This window comes from Hippocampus bargibanti, linkage group LG09 (genome assembly GCF_051943395.1).
Source record: "Hippocampus bargibanti isolate YZ-2025 linkage group LG09, ASM5194339v1, whole genome shotgun sequence".
Lineage (NCBI taxonomy): Eukaryota > Metazoa > Chordata > Actinopteri > Syngnathiformes > Syngnathidae > Hippocampus > Hippocampus bargibanti.
In genome coordinates this window covers 4977272-4996490 of record NC_142742.1, presented here as the reverse complement: position 1 = coordinate 4996490, position 19219 = coordinate 4977272, and the positions used below count along the sequence as shown (strand labels likewise).

Below are 19219 nucleotides of genomic sequence, written 5' to 3'. Positions count from 1 at the left end.
TGTTCGGGTTTTGGTTTTTCTTGCGGAGGGTGCTGATAAAGCGCTGGTCAGACCTTTGGCAGGTTTTCCCCCTCCACGAGGGGCAGCATTTGCCTTTTGTCTATGTTAGCGCTTTGATACAGCCTCAGCTGTTGTTAAATTGCGATATAAATCAATTTGTATGCATTGTATTGTATTTTGTACAGCTACCCCCATTTCAAGCTCAGATAACTACAGATCCATATAACTTAGGAATTAACTCTTTTTTTCTGTTGAAAGAAGAGAGTTTCAGGTTTGCAACACAGAATTCAATGCTTATATAGTCCGAAAACTGAACATTCCCGGGTCCTGCTAATTGAGTGAAAATGACAAAAACCCTGGCACTGGAATGAATACATTTTTGCACAACGTCTGGCAGTGAATGAGTTAAATACTTTTTTTTATAAACTTTTGGCTCAGTCCCTTTTAGTCAGGGGTCACTGCAGAAATGTGTTCACTTGATATGTTTTGTATAATTTTTACATCGGCCGCCCATCCTGACGCAAACTGGGATCAGATTCTGGTCAGGGCGAACGTTCGCATCCAGTCGGCCTTTTAAACTCCCTGCCGGTCTTCGATGCCTGAATTCGACAAATAATAAGTTTGTGGTCACAAAGTGGCTTCATGCTTAATGAAAGAGGAACCTTAGGACCGTTACCAAGACAAGTAAAGGTTAAGTCCCGTAAGTAAACATTGACTTGCACGTGTCACATGCATACCCAAACTGATTATGGTAATTACAGTTGCGTGTGAAGAAACAGGGAGGAGGCTGACACCCAGCACGACAAAAGACGCTAAGACCTGCGTGCGTTTCGCAATCGGAATACATGCGATGACGTGTTCACGCGTGTGTGAGAAACAGACGCGGCGGCGAAAGCTGGCATGCTTGCACGCAGTCGCATCAAAACGGCGAAGGGAGACCAAACATGACATCAAACGTTGCAATTAGCTGACCCTTTTCCCCTCCGGAGTCGCAGTTTGAAATGGCTTGGCTTTAAAAGCATGATTAAAATATGTTTGCTTTCTTATTCAAAATGACATTTGACAAGGTTAGCAATATTTCAACTAACTGCAAAAACATTCTCGTGGCCGTAATCTTTTACTTTTTTTTCCATGGGTGCAGGTAACCTCTGAATGAGTTTCCCATGAACTCATCACTATAATTTTGGAAAGAAAAACGCTGGGAGGGAAAAAGAAAAAAAAGCGTGTTTTGTTTCACCCGTACGGTTGAAGCTAAATGATTTACAATGATTATTCATGGAATTTAACCCCGCTTTTATTAAGTCATTTCAGTAACCGCCAGCTCCATCCTCGCACGGGACATGAGGACTGTCAGCAGCTCAGCGGATCAAGTTCCTCAAACTGGTAAACCCCCTCATCACCAAATTAGGCGAGGTGTATTCCACAGTCTCGTGGTCAGCCCAAAAGTCAGTTGATGCTATTGAATGATCCCTTTCGCTGGCGTTAAATATCAGCAAAAAAAATAAATTCTTAATTGATGTTGAAGCTACAAAGAGAAACGTTTCAATGGTGTGTAGCGCCACAAAGTCCTGACATAACAAGATGCAGATAAGCAAATGATTCATGGGCCGGGATCAGTAACAGTCAGTAGGAAGTTAATGGTTTTCACATCCACTCCAGTGACGGGGGGAAGCCAATGTGAAGTGGCAGGCTCGGACACGCAGCCGAGCTGGGCTTTTCTAGCAGCTGGGCTAAAAAACGGGTGGTGGCACTTTGTATCAGAGGCCTTTTCGCCAGACAGCTCAATGCTGCCGCTTTCAACTTGCAACCTCCGACAAAATCAGAGTTGTCATTTTCAAGCGCGGGGTTGTCACGGAACAGACAGATTCAGCGTTTGATTCCCGGAGTGAATTGGATTGATATTGCTGAAAATGAACAGCAGATTTCGCTAGCGTTTCGTGAACCAAGGTCCCTTGTTTTGGTACAAAGACCCGTCGAAAGATGAGGACACAGGCGGCGACAATCAAATACACCTTATGCGCCTCACATTACCAACTCAATACAGGGCACACGCAAAAACTGCAATAATGCCTCTTGCATTCGCAGAAATACTGACTGAGGACTGAACCTGCTGTGCCCGGACCAAAATGCATACACTAACATTATTAGTCGCTGCGAGGCAGCAGAAAGAGTGACATTCACAAAATTACCGGCCCAGTAGTCGAGTGGTTAGCATGCCGGCGACTTCACTATGCAGAGGTTGTAGATTCAAGACCTGGTCCGGCCTCTCTGTGTGGAGTTTGCATGGTCTCCCTGGGCCTGCAGTAGTTCTGGGCCTGCAGTAGTTCCTCCCACATTCAAACATGGCGGACTGATTGAAAACTCGAAATGGACGCTAGGTGTGAATGGTTGCTTGTCTCTGTGTGGCCCGTGATTGTATGTTTACCAATTCAGGGTGTCCTAGCGCCCAAAGACGGCTGGGATAGGCTCCAACACACCCAACATGACTCTAATGAGGATAAAGTGATCTGGAAAATGGATGGGTGGATGGAAATATGCTATTATTGTTGTAGCTATTTCGGAGAGAACTTCTATGCGGCTCACGGCACTTGAGGATTAACCCTCGGCAATTGATGAGTATAATCAGAAAGGTCAGCAGTTGGACACAAGGCTCCTTCATGTGTCTTTGATTATACACTCCCACTAAGAGGGAAGCGGGCAGCAAGGTTTAAGCTATCAGGCAATCAAACGGCGGACAGACGTGAAACTCAAAACAGAGGCGGTTTTGAGAGGGGGGTTGGAAATGGGTCCTGACGGAGGTCTTTAACAAATGCCAGGCCAGTGAGGAAAGACTCAGATCTGCTTGTATTTCTTTCAGTGTCTAGCAACAAGGTCCCGAAGAGAATTAATTGTAAAATATCCGACAAAAAAACAAATACAAATATTCGTGGTCCGTTACTTGTCAATCAAAAACCACTGCCTAGAAGTACAATCAGATAAGAGGGTCCGACGCAGGGAAACAAACACTATCAACGGTACATCAAAGTTATCTCGGTTGAGCGATGAGGTCACCCGAAGAGTTTTGAAAGCCCTCCTCGGAGAAAAAAAAAAAGAGGAATGATGGATGGAAATTCAAAACAGCAGAACGGCATTTGACGTTAGTTATTGTGGTGGCAGGGATTGATTTGAAGGTGTTTTATGGTCCTGTGGCTTTACAACTCTGCTCAGAATGATTGTGATTGTATAGGATCATCTCGCTTAATGGCTGCTTGGGAGCCAGGCCAATTAAAAAAAAGAAGAGGAGGTGGTTAAAAAAAGAGAAGAAATCCGCGGTGAATGAGGAAATCTTAAAATACATAAACCTGGTTATGCCTCTGATGATATCTTCCGTCTAGATCACCGGTGATTGCATGGAAATACACGCAATACGTCAACAAAAGATCATGTGGAAAAGGTGTGAAGGGGTGGGAAAAAAACAACAAGGTTATGTGTGGGACAGTGGACCTATAAAAAAGGAGCTCGCTGTCTAGGTTATCTATAAGAAAGCACTTATCACAAGCCAGCAGCCCTGCACAGTGACTGATGGGCCTCCACAGAGCACAAGTCGCGGCCGCATTATCTGGTCTGCACAGAGCGGCTCTTTAAACACAAAAGACAGAAATATGAAGCATTGTTTCCTCGCTCGGTCATCTGGTACACACTTTTTTGTTTTGTTTTTTTGCGCCGCCTCAAATAGAACCACCAAACATTGGTAGACGACCTGGAAATTGAAACTAAGATAAGGAAGGTGAGATGCAGAATTTATGACTTGTGATTTAAAGGCTTGGATACATGCCTAGTATGCTATTTTAATTTTGATACCACTTTGCAGGGGTTTCCTTATCACCTGTGACCCGAATCTAAATTTGTGTCATTTCTGCAACAGAAGCGGGTTTTTTTTTCTCATGTTGGTTCATGAAAAAAACAATCAATGAATGAACTGATTGTTTGATGGTAAAATAGCATGGTACTTGGTTGCCACCAGCTGAGGCGCTGTTGATCAAATTAAATAACAAAAATACCTGTCGGTTACCACCACGAAAAACACGCCCAGGTGGCTGTTTGTCTCTCTGTAGAATGAGTCTATACTCATTTTCTTATGGAATTTTTCATCTGGAATTTTCTGGACGAGTTTGTTCTCCAGGTTATAGGACAAGAACACTGACAGACTGGGCTAAAACAACCCACTACGGTACCCACATATTGTAGATGCTGATTAATTTGCGCCAACGTTGCCATCAAATGGAGATGAAAAGTTTGATACAACAGCGATAACCGTCCCCCTCCGCCCAATTTTTTAATAGTAACTATTAAGTATTTTTTTCAATTTGGACGCAATTAGAAATTTGGTTGAAAATACATTTACATTTTATGCAATATGACATATTTTAGAGACAAAAAAAAACAAGTCATGAGAAAAAAATATATAGATTAATGAAACGTGGGTAACTGTTATAAATAGCACCAAATCAGAGAAATCGGACAGGATGTGCTATGCTTATCTCATTCATTGCCAAACGAAAAATGTGTCCACTCCAGTGCAAGGGTTTTTGTCACTTTCACTCACATTGTCGGACCAAGAGCATCTTGAGATTTACGACTACATAATCAGTCAATACAGTGTTAGAAACTTTAAACTCTCTTCTTTCATTAGAAAAAAAGTGTTCATTCCTGAGTTATATGGGTCTGGAGATATTTGAGCTTGAAATGAGGGCAGCTGCACAAAATACATACATAACAAAGCACTAACATGGACAAAAGACAAATGCTGCCTCCTCGTGGAAGGGAAAAAATTGCCAGAGGTCTGATCAGGGCTTTATCGGCACAGCTGAAAAAAATAAAGAAAAAAAAAACAATTCTGGAATCCCGTCCACATCACACTTTTCAATTCCCGAATAAGTTCAGTAATAGCAGCGAAAGAGTTAAAAAAATGAACGCACTAGAAGTAAAGCGGCGAAGATGAAATTATGGGAGGGAAAAATACACATTCACATCACAGGAAATTGATTCTAAAAACACACACAAATAAAATCAAATGGTGCTGGAGTCGCACTTTCAGCATTAAAATATCACCCTAAGCCCACCGGGGAATTGCATCGCACAATAAACAACAGTGAAGAAGAGTGTCTGTGATTCTGATGTTATACATTCTAAAAGCTGACAAAAAAACATGGACATTCATCTGATCAAAAAAGTTTCAGCCTTGAAAAAAAAAGCACATCACAGCCTTGATGCTCTCGCACCTCATTTCACTTGAGGCATTCTTCTCCATCTCGCAGTTTCACGGCCAAGCAGGAGGACAGGAGGAGGGATATATGTACCACTTTCTTTACGCTTGTGCGTGACGGCCGTGTCAAAAGTGGCTCTCGGCCTCAATGCTAAATGCCAAATTTGGATAATGCATACATGTGCCCCTACTTATATAAATGGCAGACATGAAGGCTTAACTCAAGCTAAATCCTCAGGCTGTTGGGGGAGACCTGAGAGTACGGATTACACCGCGGACGCCTTAAACAATGTGCCCAAATGTGCATCCTTAAAAGCATGAAATCCTTGGAGCATCACAGCTTACTTGTCATTTGGCATTAATACTGCGGGATGCCTATGCACCGTGGGGGTATGTGAGGGTTGATGGTGGTGGTGGTGGTGGTGGGGAGGCAGTGCACCTCTGTGTGCCGTGGCACCCCAAAACAAACATTCGCAAAGCCCTAAAGGAACTAGCATTGTGCAGACTTAGTCCCCGCCTCTTTTTTTTCCTTGTCTATGGATATTCTATGAGAGGATATCATAACAAAGGAAACAATAAGAGAGGCCACGTTCCTGCCCAGCATGGGGTGCCCATAACTATAAATAGGAGGAAGGCAATGTCGGATTCTACTTTATCGGGGAAGATAATATTGCTGCCTTTACAAATAGGAGGACTGAATTAATATTCATGATTGTGCCTTTTGCTTATTTGCATGGGAAAAAATATATAATAATAATAATACATTTAATTTCTAAGTGCCTTTCAAAACTGTCAAGGTCACTTTACAGTCACAGGATTTTTATATAACATGCATGTCGTGGCATATGATGTTTCCAGGATACAAATGGCGCAAAATAAACTACTGAGTTATATAGTCATCATGGAGTAGAAAAAGACACAGTTGGTTAGCACCCCTACTCGCTGTTTTGTATTTATGGCCAAAAAGTTTTTTTTTTTGCATAAATGTGCACCGTAATCATGATTCTGATACGGCTTAGTGGGTTCCAAATATGCATTGTACTAATAACATTGAAGCTATTAGAACATAACTTCTCCTGTAATGCAGATATAGTAGTATAAAAGTAGTCTAAAATGCCACAAGGATCAATGTGATTTATCAAACCTGAGAAGATGTGCGCAGATTGATTTTACGCTAATCTGCTTAGGGCAAAAAAAAAATAATTATAATAAAAAATAAATAAAAAAAAATGCACAAATGCTTAATGCTGAAAAGTTTCGAAATTAGCTAAAATGCAATTAGATAGAAATTAACTAGTTTTTATTGGCTTTCTGAATCGACTTAAATAAATATAAATAATGGAATTTAGCAATACTTTTTCAATCTTAATTTCAGTCGAGTGCAAGGGTTTTTTGTCATTTTCATTCAAATTCCAGGACCCACAGAATATTGAGTTTTGGATTTGGCTTTATTAGTCTCGCAGTGGACTATATAAATAGTAAATACAGCATTAGAAACCGCAAAGTCTCTTCTTTCATCAGAAAAAAAAGAGTTAATTCCTAAATAATATGGGTCTGGAGTAACAATAGTTGCAAGTGGGGGACAGCATTACGAAAGGCAAATGCTCGTGGAATGGGTAAAAAAATTGCAATAGGTCTGACCAGCACTTTATCAGCACCCCCTCGCAAGAAAAACCAAAACCCGGGAATGGCGCTCCACGTCATATTTTCAATTCCCGAATAAATTTGGGAATGGCAGTGAATGAGTTCATATTTGGTCGAAATATTGTCATTTGTTAACCTTACCTACACTGAAATGTCATTTTGACTCGAATATATTGTTGTGGCAGGACACGGGACATGCAGGTGTGACACTGTCACCTTCCAAGTGTTGGGACCTGTCCTCGGGGATGCTGCGCTAACGTCCGGCCACATTGGATCACCTGCAGTAGTCATGGCCTTGGGGCATTCTCGCTCCCTCTCCCACTCCCTCTCTCCCTACCTCTTAGATGACAACTCCTATCTTCGCCAGCGCTATGATGACCCAGCTGCACAAAACATCAGCCAACAAAACAAACAGAATGTTCTATCTGTAACTGACAAGGCTTTTGCGGCAGTCAGCCAATGATTGTTTCAGCCTCGCCATCATTACCTACAAGTAATCGAGCACTAAGCTATTTGGGGAAGTCCAATCAAAGAATGAATGGCATGTCAATTAAAATAGGACAATGTTGGATCAAGAAATTAAATTGCTTCAATTGACAAGCATTAACGGAATTAGCGCGGCAAAACCCACGGCGTACGCTTTTTGACCGTAATTGGGAAAAGTTCACAAAGATCGGAAGCTGTGTAATTGCAAGCCCTGTCAAATTATAAGGACCATCACAGACACAGTTTCGTCTCAATGTTAGCCAACGTGTCAGGGAATAGATTAATAATATGATAAGGTTTGCATAACACGTCACTGTGTTATTTTAGATGTGATCGTTGGGCAAGCAATTCAAAGACCTGGATATACTGCATGCATACAAAAAGAAATTGTGGATATGCATTTAAAAATGGCAAGTCAACAACAAATTGAACTGCTGTTTCTTCACTTCTCGCCACTGAACACATATTTGCGGAGAAATATTCCTTTAACTCATTCATTGCCATTCCCGAAATTATTCGGAAATTGAAAAATATGATCTGGAACACCATTCGGGTTTTGGTGTTTCTTGCTTAGGTGCCAATAAAGCGCTGGTCAGACCTCTGCCGATGTTTTTCCCTCCCTCCATGTTATTGTTAAAGCACTCTCTAAATGAATATGTATTGTATTGTATTTTGTACAGACACCCTCATTTCAAGCTCAGATAACTCCAGACCCATATAACTTAGGAATTAACTCTTTTTTTTCTGAAGAAAGAAGAGAGTAAGGTTTTTTACGCTGCATTGAATGTTTATGTAGTCCTAAAACTCAATATTCTGTGGGTCCTGGAATTTGAGTGAAAATGAAAAAACCCCGGCACTGCAGTGGACATATGTCTGGCAGTGAAGGAGTTAAACATTTTCCTTGAGCTACTACATGCGACGACACTTATCCAAGATGAACTTTTGTTTTGTCATTGACATCTACGAGTAGAATAGAATGTTCATTGTGAGTCAGTTTACCCGTTTATAGATTCTTTATATGACCACAATATCCCAGTGAAACAATTAAAAATTAAAATAAAATACCAGAAGCATCCAAGAACAAATCATAAGCCATCTGGCTTTTCCAAGGCAAAAAGTATATGAAAATAAATAAATATAAATGCACATTTGCGCCCGAACACATTTCCAAGTGGTCAGGACAGATGATGTATTAAGGCAAACCCAAAAGGTCTTCACCCCTTTTTCATATGAGGGAGAAATGAGGCATACTGTATCATTATATTGTTATCAATCTTTTTTTTGTGGACGTCTGACAGCTCCTTATCAGAGCTAACCTTTACACGTCTCCGTTAAGGGAGCCCGCGTTCAACATTTGCAGTTTACAAATCTCACAGCTGACTGGGTTCGGGACGGTGGGGCGTTGTCATCGATGGACTGGCCATCAAGGGGGGAAGTTATGAAGAAAAGGCTCAACATTTTTTTTGTATCTGCAATGCAACTTTGTGCCAGTTTGGACATTATATTTTGATTATCCCAATTGATTCTTTCATAGTACACTATTGCAATAGAGCGGCCAATTAAATAATAGATAGATCTTTCATAGTTAGAACCAATATAAATGGATGGAGTTGGTCCGAGAAGGCATATCATTAGACTTAATAAGAAAGATAACAGGGGGATGAAGGTACAAAAGAAATATAAGCGGCTCAATTGCTCAGGTGGTTTGTGAGGTATGATATTAATATGCGTTGTTTTATTGTTATGATTGATTTTTGTGGGGCGGTACACCGGCCCAGTGGTTCGCACTGTCGCCTCGCAGAAAGAATGCTTGGGCAGGAGCAATGTTGCTATGCCATATTTTACTGTAGCTGGGAACATATTAATATTTAATTTCAGGAAGTACTTATGGTACAAATTCTGTAAAAAAAAGTAAAATAAAAATACAGTAAAGTCTCGTTATATCGATATTCAAGGGAGTCCGAAAAAATATCGATATAACCGGGACTATCGATATATCCGACCCTGTTTGCATGTAATTTTCTCCGTGCGTGCATAGAAATAGTATCGATATAACCGGGACTATCGATATATCCGATATCGATATAACGAGACTTTACTGTAGATAATTTGTACACAGAGACCTGCTACGACCATGCTGCATTGCAATAGGAGTTGCTATCGGAATGCATTTTTCCATTTGGTTGAATTTCAAAATACAGAACAAATTTTACGGAATGGATTTTAACACTGCAATATTCCAGTTTTGTTAAGTGGGTTTTACATTCACAATTTTGAGATAATCATGCCAAAGCAGCACTGGCGTATACTGGCAGACATTGAGAAGAAGAGCGAGAGATGATCCCCAACTAAATTACAATACAATACAATACAATACATATTGATTTATATCGCACTTTAACAACACTGTAACAAAGCACTTAACATGGACAGCTATCATATACAGGAAAAAATAAAGCAGTCACAAAAATAAAATGCACCAGGGAGTGAAACCAAGATTAAATCATGCTGAGTCGAATGCCAAAGAGTACACGTTACATTAATGGTATTTGTTTCTCACAGAAAGGGATCATGGTAAATGTCTGTGAGTATTGCTTGATGCGGTGTGTGTACATGTGGATGGTCTGTAAGAGGTCAAGAAGCAGTTTTTTGGACTGTCAACAAGTCAACGTTAATTTTAGTTAGCCTGCCTATGTGGTTTCACATTATATGTTAGCAATAGGCTAGCAATGGTTACTTATTTCTGGTCTAGTTGAAGTCCGTCTTGAACATTATCTAATACAAAAACACAAGAGGCTTATTATGTGTTTAATATTCACCAGCAGGTGAATAATTCTGATGCAACTCTGATGGTTGCACAAGATGGATCAATGAATTATCTGAACATTAGTCAGAGTCAACGCTAAATGGCTCTGGAATGCCACCGACAAAAGAGTAATAGCTGAATGACGTCTGGACGCTGCCTCATCCAGGCAGTGGCGTTTGATACCATACAAGATTATTTTACCACTCATCCTTCCTCTTCTTTCTTTGTACGTGAAGCATCATTACCCTTCCCTTCACCAAAGACGGGTCATTATGGGGTTAGTGTGTTGGCAAGACTATTGTTTGGATGATAAATGTAGTTGTTTAGCGCTTTGGAGAGAAAATCACTGACTTTTTGTTTTTACTTTCTGCTACAAAAACATGAGCTCAGCGTTCCTTTCTTAATGCTAGAAAGCCAGAACAATTAACACAAAGGGTGAAACAGTTCGGTTAAAACAAAGAGGGAATTGGGGGAAAATATGCAAATCGGTGGACGTGTCAATCAAAGGCAATGAAATAATCACAGTCTGCAGTGGATTCTTAAAATAAAGCTTCAGGGTGTGTCGAAATGTGAAACAAAAACGATTGGACACCCCACATCCCCTACCACAAAGATCAGGCCTGTAGGGCTAGTTTTTTTCTGTTTATGAGATCGAGCATTGACCCCAAATGACATAAATACCTGAGACGGTGATGTAAAAGGTCTAACGATGAATGAAAAGTGATTTCAACATTTTGAAATGTCAACATTAAATGTCAATTAAAAAGTAATGGGGGCTGGATAAGGTTGCGACTGACAGTTTTACATTTCTATTCTGACACGCCAATGTTTATCTGATCGGGCTCCGGGCTGATGTGATGCGATCTACACTGTCAGTTGTCTAATAGACTTGGACAAGGCCGCACCACGGAATGTCAAAGAAAAACACCTTAGGGGGCGCATTTGCGAGGCTGAGGATAACCCGAACCTTGGAATCGGCGTGTCAGCATTCCCATCTTTTGACCTACTGGTAACTGGCGACGCTGCGATAAAAAAAAAAAAAAAAAAAGCAAAACAAAGAACCTTTCTTCAAGACGAGTGAAGAAAATATATTTTTGGAAACATTGGCCTAGCTCAGGCATGGGCAAACTACGGCCCGCGGGCCACATACGGCCCGTTAGGCTTTTCAATCCGGCCCGCCGAACTTGCCCAAATTATAGTACAAACAGTGTCTAAAACTCATGACAAAAAGCTAGCGAACAACAGGGCAGATAACTGAAAAGTTGCCTGCCCCATTTTTCCCAACTTGAAGCAAAATGAGACCAATCCCAATAAGAAACATTGTCACAAAGTATAAAGTTTTTTTTTAAATCAAGAATGCACCAACATCAAATGCTACCTTGCTAAATTTACATCAAATGCGCATGGCTGTAAATTTTGCTACAGTAGTTGATTATCATTGTGGTGCACAATGCAACGTTTGCATTGATTCCTACGAGCCATTAAGCCCCTTTCATAAGTCTCACGTACACTTTACAGTCACGGTTTAATGTAAATTTACGTTTTGTAGCGTCACATATGTTGTTAGCTTCTTTTGAATCTTTCTTCTAGTTTGAGGTTCTGTGCATCTATTTTGGAAAATGACATGCAATTGCACGACTTTGTAACGCTTGCGAAAGTCCGGAAGAAAGAAGCAGGCTTCTGATTGGCTGCCGAGCCGAGTATGCAAATTTCAACTGCAGGTAGTCTATGTTTGTGTGCTCGGCGACGGTACACGTGTATTGTTAGCGTGTGACGGCGAGAGCGTCAGTGAGGAGTTTGTTGAGCGCGCGGTCAGGACAAACCATCTATGATTTCGCGGAATTTAACATAAGTAGGTATTATTGAGCTTGAATATTTCGTTGTGTAATAATATGTTTTGAATGTTGAAAGTGATTCCATTTTTCAATAAATGTTGATTTCTTTGCCCCTTCGATGGAAACTTAAAAACAGACGCAATCTTGTTAAATCACAGTGCATATGTTATTTTAATCTATTTCCATTTCCTCCTCCAAGTATCTGCGAAATAGTCTGTAAATGCCATATCTTGCATATTCCTTGAGACAAATTTATTAACTGATCAGGGATATTTTTCACATTTGAAAGACAGTTAATAAATTGGGTTGTAGTGTTTTTACTGTGCTATGAGGTTTGTACATACTACATTTAAAGGACAACCGGCACCATTTTTTGTTTTTGTTTCCCACTAACATCAGAAAAACGTTTTATAGCATCTAAAATACCCAAATCAGGCAGGCTGATATTTTTAGTTAAATGAAAAACACCAATAAAAATGACTTCAAAATGAATCCGGAAATGGTCAGTTTCAGAAGGTCCCACCCCTCTGTTCGTGACGTCACGCCAAGACGTCTTGCCTTGCTCGAGAATCAAAACAATGGCTTCAGATTCGGAGAAGATGTTTTCTTGTTCTTGTTCTTCTGAAGAGGAAAGCATAAATGTTTGCAATTGATTCTAGGAGTCCTCCCATATCAATTCGAGCCGTCAATGACAGCAATGTAGCACCCAGAAAAAGCAGAAGATTGCGCCCAAGCTCCGTTGGAAATGGGCTGATTTGTCAGCTGGGAATTTGTGTCAGCGAATATCAAATAGTAGTCTTGGTGCAACACACAACGATTCACCATCGCTTTATTTATGTGTTTTCCTTCTAATTTCGCCATCAACACAGATCAACACGAAGTTTTCAGACCAAACAAAGTACCCAAAATGCATTGTATGTCGCTTTCTCGGGCAGGGGCGGTCCAAACGTGACGTCACATGGGGATCGTCATCAACTCGAAAACAAGACTTCATATATTCAGCGCAAGTCTTAAAACGTAAACTATAGCTATATGCTGTGGAATCTTTGTAAAATACGCTCAGTCAAAGTCATTTGAAGTGATTTTATAAATTATGGACATAACTTGTCGGAAGGCGTCGGTTGTCCTTTAATGCTTTTAGGCTTAGTATTTCCGGCCCAAACACTCCCTCTAAATGCTCCTGGGCCGGCCCCTCTGTCAAATTTTAGAACCCAATGCGGCCCGCGAGTCAAAAAGTTTGCCCACCCCTGGCCTAGCTTCTCTTCAAACTACTTCACATTGATTTAAATTTTATGCTAATACAGAGATATGGAATAGAGGCCTCATTATTTAGGAAGAACTACGAGCTACTAGGACAAATGTGTATTTATGAACACCAGCATGCACCAAATGTTCAGATGAATCAGAATAAAGTACAATGACAGTTTAAATAACAAAGTAAAAAGACTGTTTTCAAAAAAAAAAAAAAAAATAAAGAAGACAGTGGCAAAATATATGCATAGAAAGAATCTGAAAAACAAGACTAACCTGTTCCAGTAGCTCCAAAACTGTTCGTTCAGATAAGTGCGGTGACTGTGGTCATCTCCAAATGAGGCTTTGCTCTCAATCCAGTGAACAATGTGTCCTTCAACGGCTTTTCATAAACACAGACAAATAATAAGTCAACCAGAAATAACAATTCACATTTTTGCCAAGTCAGAGATACCGTATTTTACATTGCATAAGGCGCACAGTAGTATAAGGTGCACCCTCAATGAAAGGTGTATTTTCAAACATTTAACTTGAAAAAAAAAACCATCAAAATATAAGATACACCACATTATAATGTGCTACAGTAGAGGCTGCGGTTACGTATGACTTCTTCTATGGTGGAGAAATTGAGTCAGTGGCTGCTGACAGTAGTTGCGAGACCTGTTGTGGCGCAATATTACTTCACATATAAGGTGCACCCGCGTATAAGGCTCAGGGTCATCTTTTGAATAAAATCAAGGCTTTTGGGTATGCCTTCAAGGGTGCGGAAAATCCTACAGGACCCTCTGAACCCTGCCCACCAAATTTTCCAGCTACTTCCCTCAGGTCGGCGCTCCTGATCCATGCACACCAAATCCAGCAAACATTTAAAAAGCTTTTGCTTTTTCTCTAACTCTGTAAACAGTAACCCAAATATAACTGTATAGTGCCCCAGCTGACAAATCAGCCCATTTCCAACGGAGCTTGGGCGCAATCTTCTGCTTTTTCTGGGTGCTACATTGCTGTCATTGACGGCTCGAATTGATATGGGAGGACTCCTAGAATCAATTGCAAACATTTATGCTTTCCTCTTCAGAAGAACAAGAACAAGAAAACATCTTCTCCGAATCTGAAGCCATTGTTTTGATTCTCGAGCAACCTTCTGAAACTGGCCATTTCCGGATTCATTTTGAAGTCATTTTTATTGGTGTTTTTCATTTAACTAAAAATATCAGCCTGCCTGATTTGGGTATTTTAGATGCTATAAAACGTTTTTCTGATGTCAGTGGGAAACAAAAACAAAAAATGGTGCCGGTTGTCCTTTAAATGTAGTATGTACAAACCTCATAGCACAGTAAAAACACTACAACCCAATTTATTAACTGTCTTTCAAATGTGAAAAATATCCCTGATCAGTTAATAAATTTTTCTCAAGGAATATGCAAGATATGGCATTTACAAACTATTTCGCAGATACTTGGAGGAGGAAATGGAAATAGATTAAAATAACATATGCACTGTGATTTATCAAGATTGCGTCTGTTTTTAAGTTTCCATCGAAGGGGCAAAGAAATCAACATTTATTGAAAAATGGAATCACTTTCAACATTCAAAACATATTATTACACAACGAAATATTCAAGCTCAATAATACCTACTTGTGTTAAATTCCGCCAAATCATAGATGGTTTGTCCTGACCGCGCGCTCAACAAACTCCTCACTGACGCTCTCGCCTTCACGCGCTAACAAAACACGTGTACCGTCGCCGAGCACACAAACATAGACTACCTGCAGTTGAAATTTGCATACTCGGCTCGGCAGCCAATCAGAAGCCTGCTTCTTTCTTCCGGACTTTCGCAAGCGTTACAAAGTCGTGCAATTGCATGTCATTTTCCAAAATAGATGCACAGAACCTCAAACTAGAAGAAAGATTCAAAAGAAGCTAACAACTCTTTGCAATTTTTTTTTATGTTGATACAAGTGCAGCGTGTTCTACAGTACATATTTGGCCAAGAAAGATGATTCTGATTCTGGTACACCAAAAAATACGGTACATGTTACATAATGGCGGAAAACAATACTAACCAATGGGGACCTCCAGAATGATATCAGGTGTTTTGTCATAACCTTTTGCTCTCAGTTGGTTTTCATCTAAAACAGAGGGCAATTTTTTAAAAAAATTTTGATTTCACAAGATCCATCAAGATGGAATTACGTACTGTTACATTCCGTGCAAAGTTCCACCGTTGCAAGCAACAACATTTACAACACCATAAGCGCCGTATTTGCCGTCCGTGCACAAGAAAAAGCATAGCTCTAGTTTGTGGTTCGGCGAGGCTTCATAAAATATATAGCGAAGGAGGGGGCAAGGTTGGCATGATAGTCTGAGTAAGCCTGACCCCGATCCCCACAGGCCGCAGCCATTGTCCTTGACTTTGTGCACACTTCAGCCATTATCCGCACAACACCTGATTTCTCCATTAAATCTCGGGCTGACCAGGTCATTCCCTTCCAAGGGCCTGTCTCTTTGTCTCCAGTCAAGCTCGACTAATGGTGCACGGAGGAGAATTGAGTAGAGATGGAGGGTGCCAGTGTCAGTAAAGAGGCTGCATCAGCCACGGATGGAGAAAAAAAGGGGTGAGGGGGGGTGAGGTCAGAGTAGCTGCCAGAGGCCTGCGGTGCGCGGGGGGCATCCCGGGCTCGGCTAATGCGTCTGCATCGGGAAAGGAGAGCGCTATTGGACGCGGTCGGGCTCTTGACATTGTCATGTGGCTCTGATCGCCTTTTTACACCACCTTTGATTAAAATTAATGGGCCGTCCCTGCTGTTGGCTAGCTTATCTCCAATCCATTTATCAAGCGGGGTGAGGTTGCCTCAGTGGCCCTCGTGCCCTCTGACAGTTTTAGAACAGTCGTCCGTATAGCCGTGAAAAAAGGTCAACACCGCGGGTCCAAATAAATGATGTGGTCTTAATGACACAAGGAATGACTTTCATCCTTCATTCACCTGACCTATGGGATGATGATGATGGGATGGAAGGGTGAGAGAGGGAAGCAGGGGTTAAATATTAAGTTCCACAATTTCACTCATGGGCTCGACCTTGATTAAGTTCAGTAGAACCAAAATGGCTGATGTGGGTCATTCATTTTCCAAGCGTCATCATAACTACATTTGGGGATGTGTCGTTTTGATTTCAGCAGTGACTTGCGTCTTTGAAATCCTGTGTGAGAGTTTGAGCTGTGAATATCACCTGAAATGGCCGCTTTAAAGTGAAAATGGCCATTTTCACATCTTGGCCAATTTTCCTTGTTCTGATGGCCACAAAATACCCAGTGGATTGGTAAAATTGGTGTCAGGGGCAAACTTTTTGGGGAGCATTACTGAGCAAGTATGAGGCAGGATATAAGGGGCATTTAGGGGGGCTTTGGATAACACGACCATACAAAATTTATCACCAGGAAAAGAGAAAATTAACGACCTTAAATCGAAACAGGTATATGCTTGTCGTCAGCTGGAGGCTTACACCTTTACTAACACGAATCTATTAGCAATAAAATGACACATCAATTTTGTAGCAATCAATCACAGCCGGACGCCCCAGCAACAAACATGACGCTTGAATGACGTGTCCAACTTGATAGAAATAGGCTCAAATGCAGACTTACCAAGAAAGGACATTTTTTTCTCCCTGAGTTTGTCACAGAGCAGCACCTCATGCTCATGGCCAATCGCACTGTGGGGTAGAGGGTCAAGGACTCCAAAGACAAATAAACAATTGAGTATGCGACAAATGAAGTTAAACTTGAAATATATAATAGGTTAATATTCATTTGCACCGTCTGATTAATTTTACACAAAAAAAATGAGAGTTGAACTCTCCAAGGTGCTGAACTGCATTCAATTGATGACAAAACAAAATGAGAAGACTCATTAAATAAATACAAGGAAAGAAAGTTCTAGTTTACATTCGATACCACCGACATATTGTCTTTTTTTTTTTTTTTTCTTACTCCGATCCACATTTAGAATCCCAGTCGTTGCACATCTCCTTCCACATCCTGTTTCATTCATGGTAGAAGGATGGCAAACGCCTCCTGCGTGAAGCCGAACTTTTATGTGAGGTGAAGCCAGACACATCTCATCCCCTTCAATAGCTTCTCGTCAATTTTGAGCTTAAAATTTTATGTGATAGGATACTGTTTGATGCAGTCTACCAGTGGTCCATAACAGCAGTCGTTTACTGTGCACTGAGGAGACAGGGAGGAAGGGGTGGGGGGAGAAATATTACGATGTGTGGCGAGAGAGAGAGAGAGAGAGAGAGAGAGAGAGAGAGAGAGAGAGAGAGAGAGAGAGAGACAGAGAATAAGAGAGACAGAGAATGAGAGAGACAGAGAATGAGAGAGTGAGAGACAGAGAATGAGAGAGACAGAGAATGAGAGAGACAGAGAATGAGAGAGTGAGAGACAGAGAATGAGAGAGACAGATTGAGAGAGAGAGACAAAGGGGAGAGAAAGAATGAGAGAGACAGACAGAGAGAAAGAATCAGAGAGAGAATGAGAGACAGAGCGAATGAGTGAGAAAGAGAGAAAGAGGGAAAGAGAGAGCGAGAGAGAGTGAGAGAGAGAAGAGAGAGAGAAAGAATGAGAAATTGAGAGAGAGAGACAGAGACAGAGACATCGAGAGAGAGAGAGAGAGAAGAGAGAGAGAGAGAGAGAGAGAGAGAGAGAGAGAGAGAGAGAGAGAGAGAGAGAGAGAGAGAGAGAGAGAGAGAGAGAGAGAGAGAGAGAGAGAGAGAGAGAGAGAGAGAGAGAGAGAGAGAGAGAGAGAGAGAGAGAGAGAGAGAGAGAGAGAGAGAGAGAGACAGAGAGAGAGAGAGAGACAGGTAAGGAAAGTGATGCTGTCTAGTCATAAGCAAGGAGAAAACGCATACAGAGTAGTTGGAGGCAACAATATTTTGAAACCACTTACAAAGGTCATCAAAATGCAATGAAACAAACAAACAGCCCAAAAAATGTTGAAAATTTTACTTGATATACGTTCTTGGCCAAGGTTCGGTCTGGTATTAATGATGGTTCCTTGAGCATGCTGTTGAGGACTGATTTGGAGGCTGTGGAGAAGAAGATAAAAACAGAAGGACAACAACAATGAAGCGCACGGTAAAGTTGGTGTAACAAAAACGTCTTTGAGCTCTTTAATAGGATGAATCGCTGGGTTTGTTTTTCCGACTGGCGCGAATAAAAGCAGAGCCTTAAATAGAGGGATCATTTCTGCACTTCACTGAAAGAAAAAGGAAGAAAAAGAACACGAGGACTCTTGAGGACTTGCACACTAAAAGAATCAAAACAAGAATGCGGAAAATCCTACTGAACCCTCTCCACCCTGCCCACCACCTTTTCCCGTTATAATCATTGTAGCTCCAGCTCTGTACTGACTTGAACCACTGTCTGCTTGATACTTTGCACATTGTCTCAAAGTTATTCCTGAGAGCTCGCATTTATACTAAATAATTAGATTAGATTAGCTTTATTAGTGTCCTCCATACTTATTTGTCATGTGTTTTTTTATGACGATACTAGTGCAGCGTGTTCTACCAGAAACCAAATCCTTATGTGTTCTATATACTTGGCCAATAAAGATGATTCTGATAAGTAGTGCAGAGATTTTGTGCGGGAATCAAAATTACATTGAAATTTAGCCTTCAGACATCACTTTTATATTTTAGTATATAATACAGACGCTCCCCAACTCAGTTGATTCTACAGGAGGATGCAATGCATAACAAAAAGTAATGGCTGTTGGTATGTAATTCAGTAATGACGTGCCAGCAGCTTCCCAAGGAAATAGATCATCGTACTACAGTAGGTGTGAATTTATTTTACAACTGTTAGACCGTCTGCGTTTTATAAGTCCCCGTTCAGTGTTTGACTTAAACAAACATTCCATACAAAATATAGCGGGGAAGCAATTTACGA

The 19219-nt window shown here is 40.9% G+C and overlaps 1 protein-coding gene across 2 annotated transcripts in view; it reads right to left on the bottom strand.

Annotated features, from left to right (window-relative positions):
* cdin1 (CDAN1 interacting nuclease 1) overlaps window positions 1-19219 on the bottom strand; it is a 78918-nt gene that overhangs the window by 23245 nt on the left and 36454 nt on the right. For both annotated transcript variants that reach the window (XM_089005164.1, XM_089005163.1), the window contains 5 exons: window positions 18275-18354; window positions 17445-17494; window positions 16913-16980; window positions 15333-15398; window positions 13544-13649 (listed from right to left, as the gene is read on the bottom strand). In XM_089005164.1, coding sequence (XP_088861290.1) covers window positions 13544-13649; window positions 15333-15398; window positions 16913-16980; window positions 17445-17494; window positions 18275-18354 — 370 coding nt within the window. The remainder of the gene's footprint in view (window positions 1-13543; window positions 13650-15332; window positions 15399-16912; window positions 16981-17444; window positions 17495-18274; window positions 18355-19219) is intronic.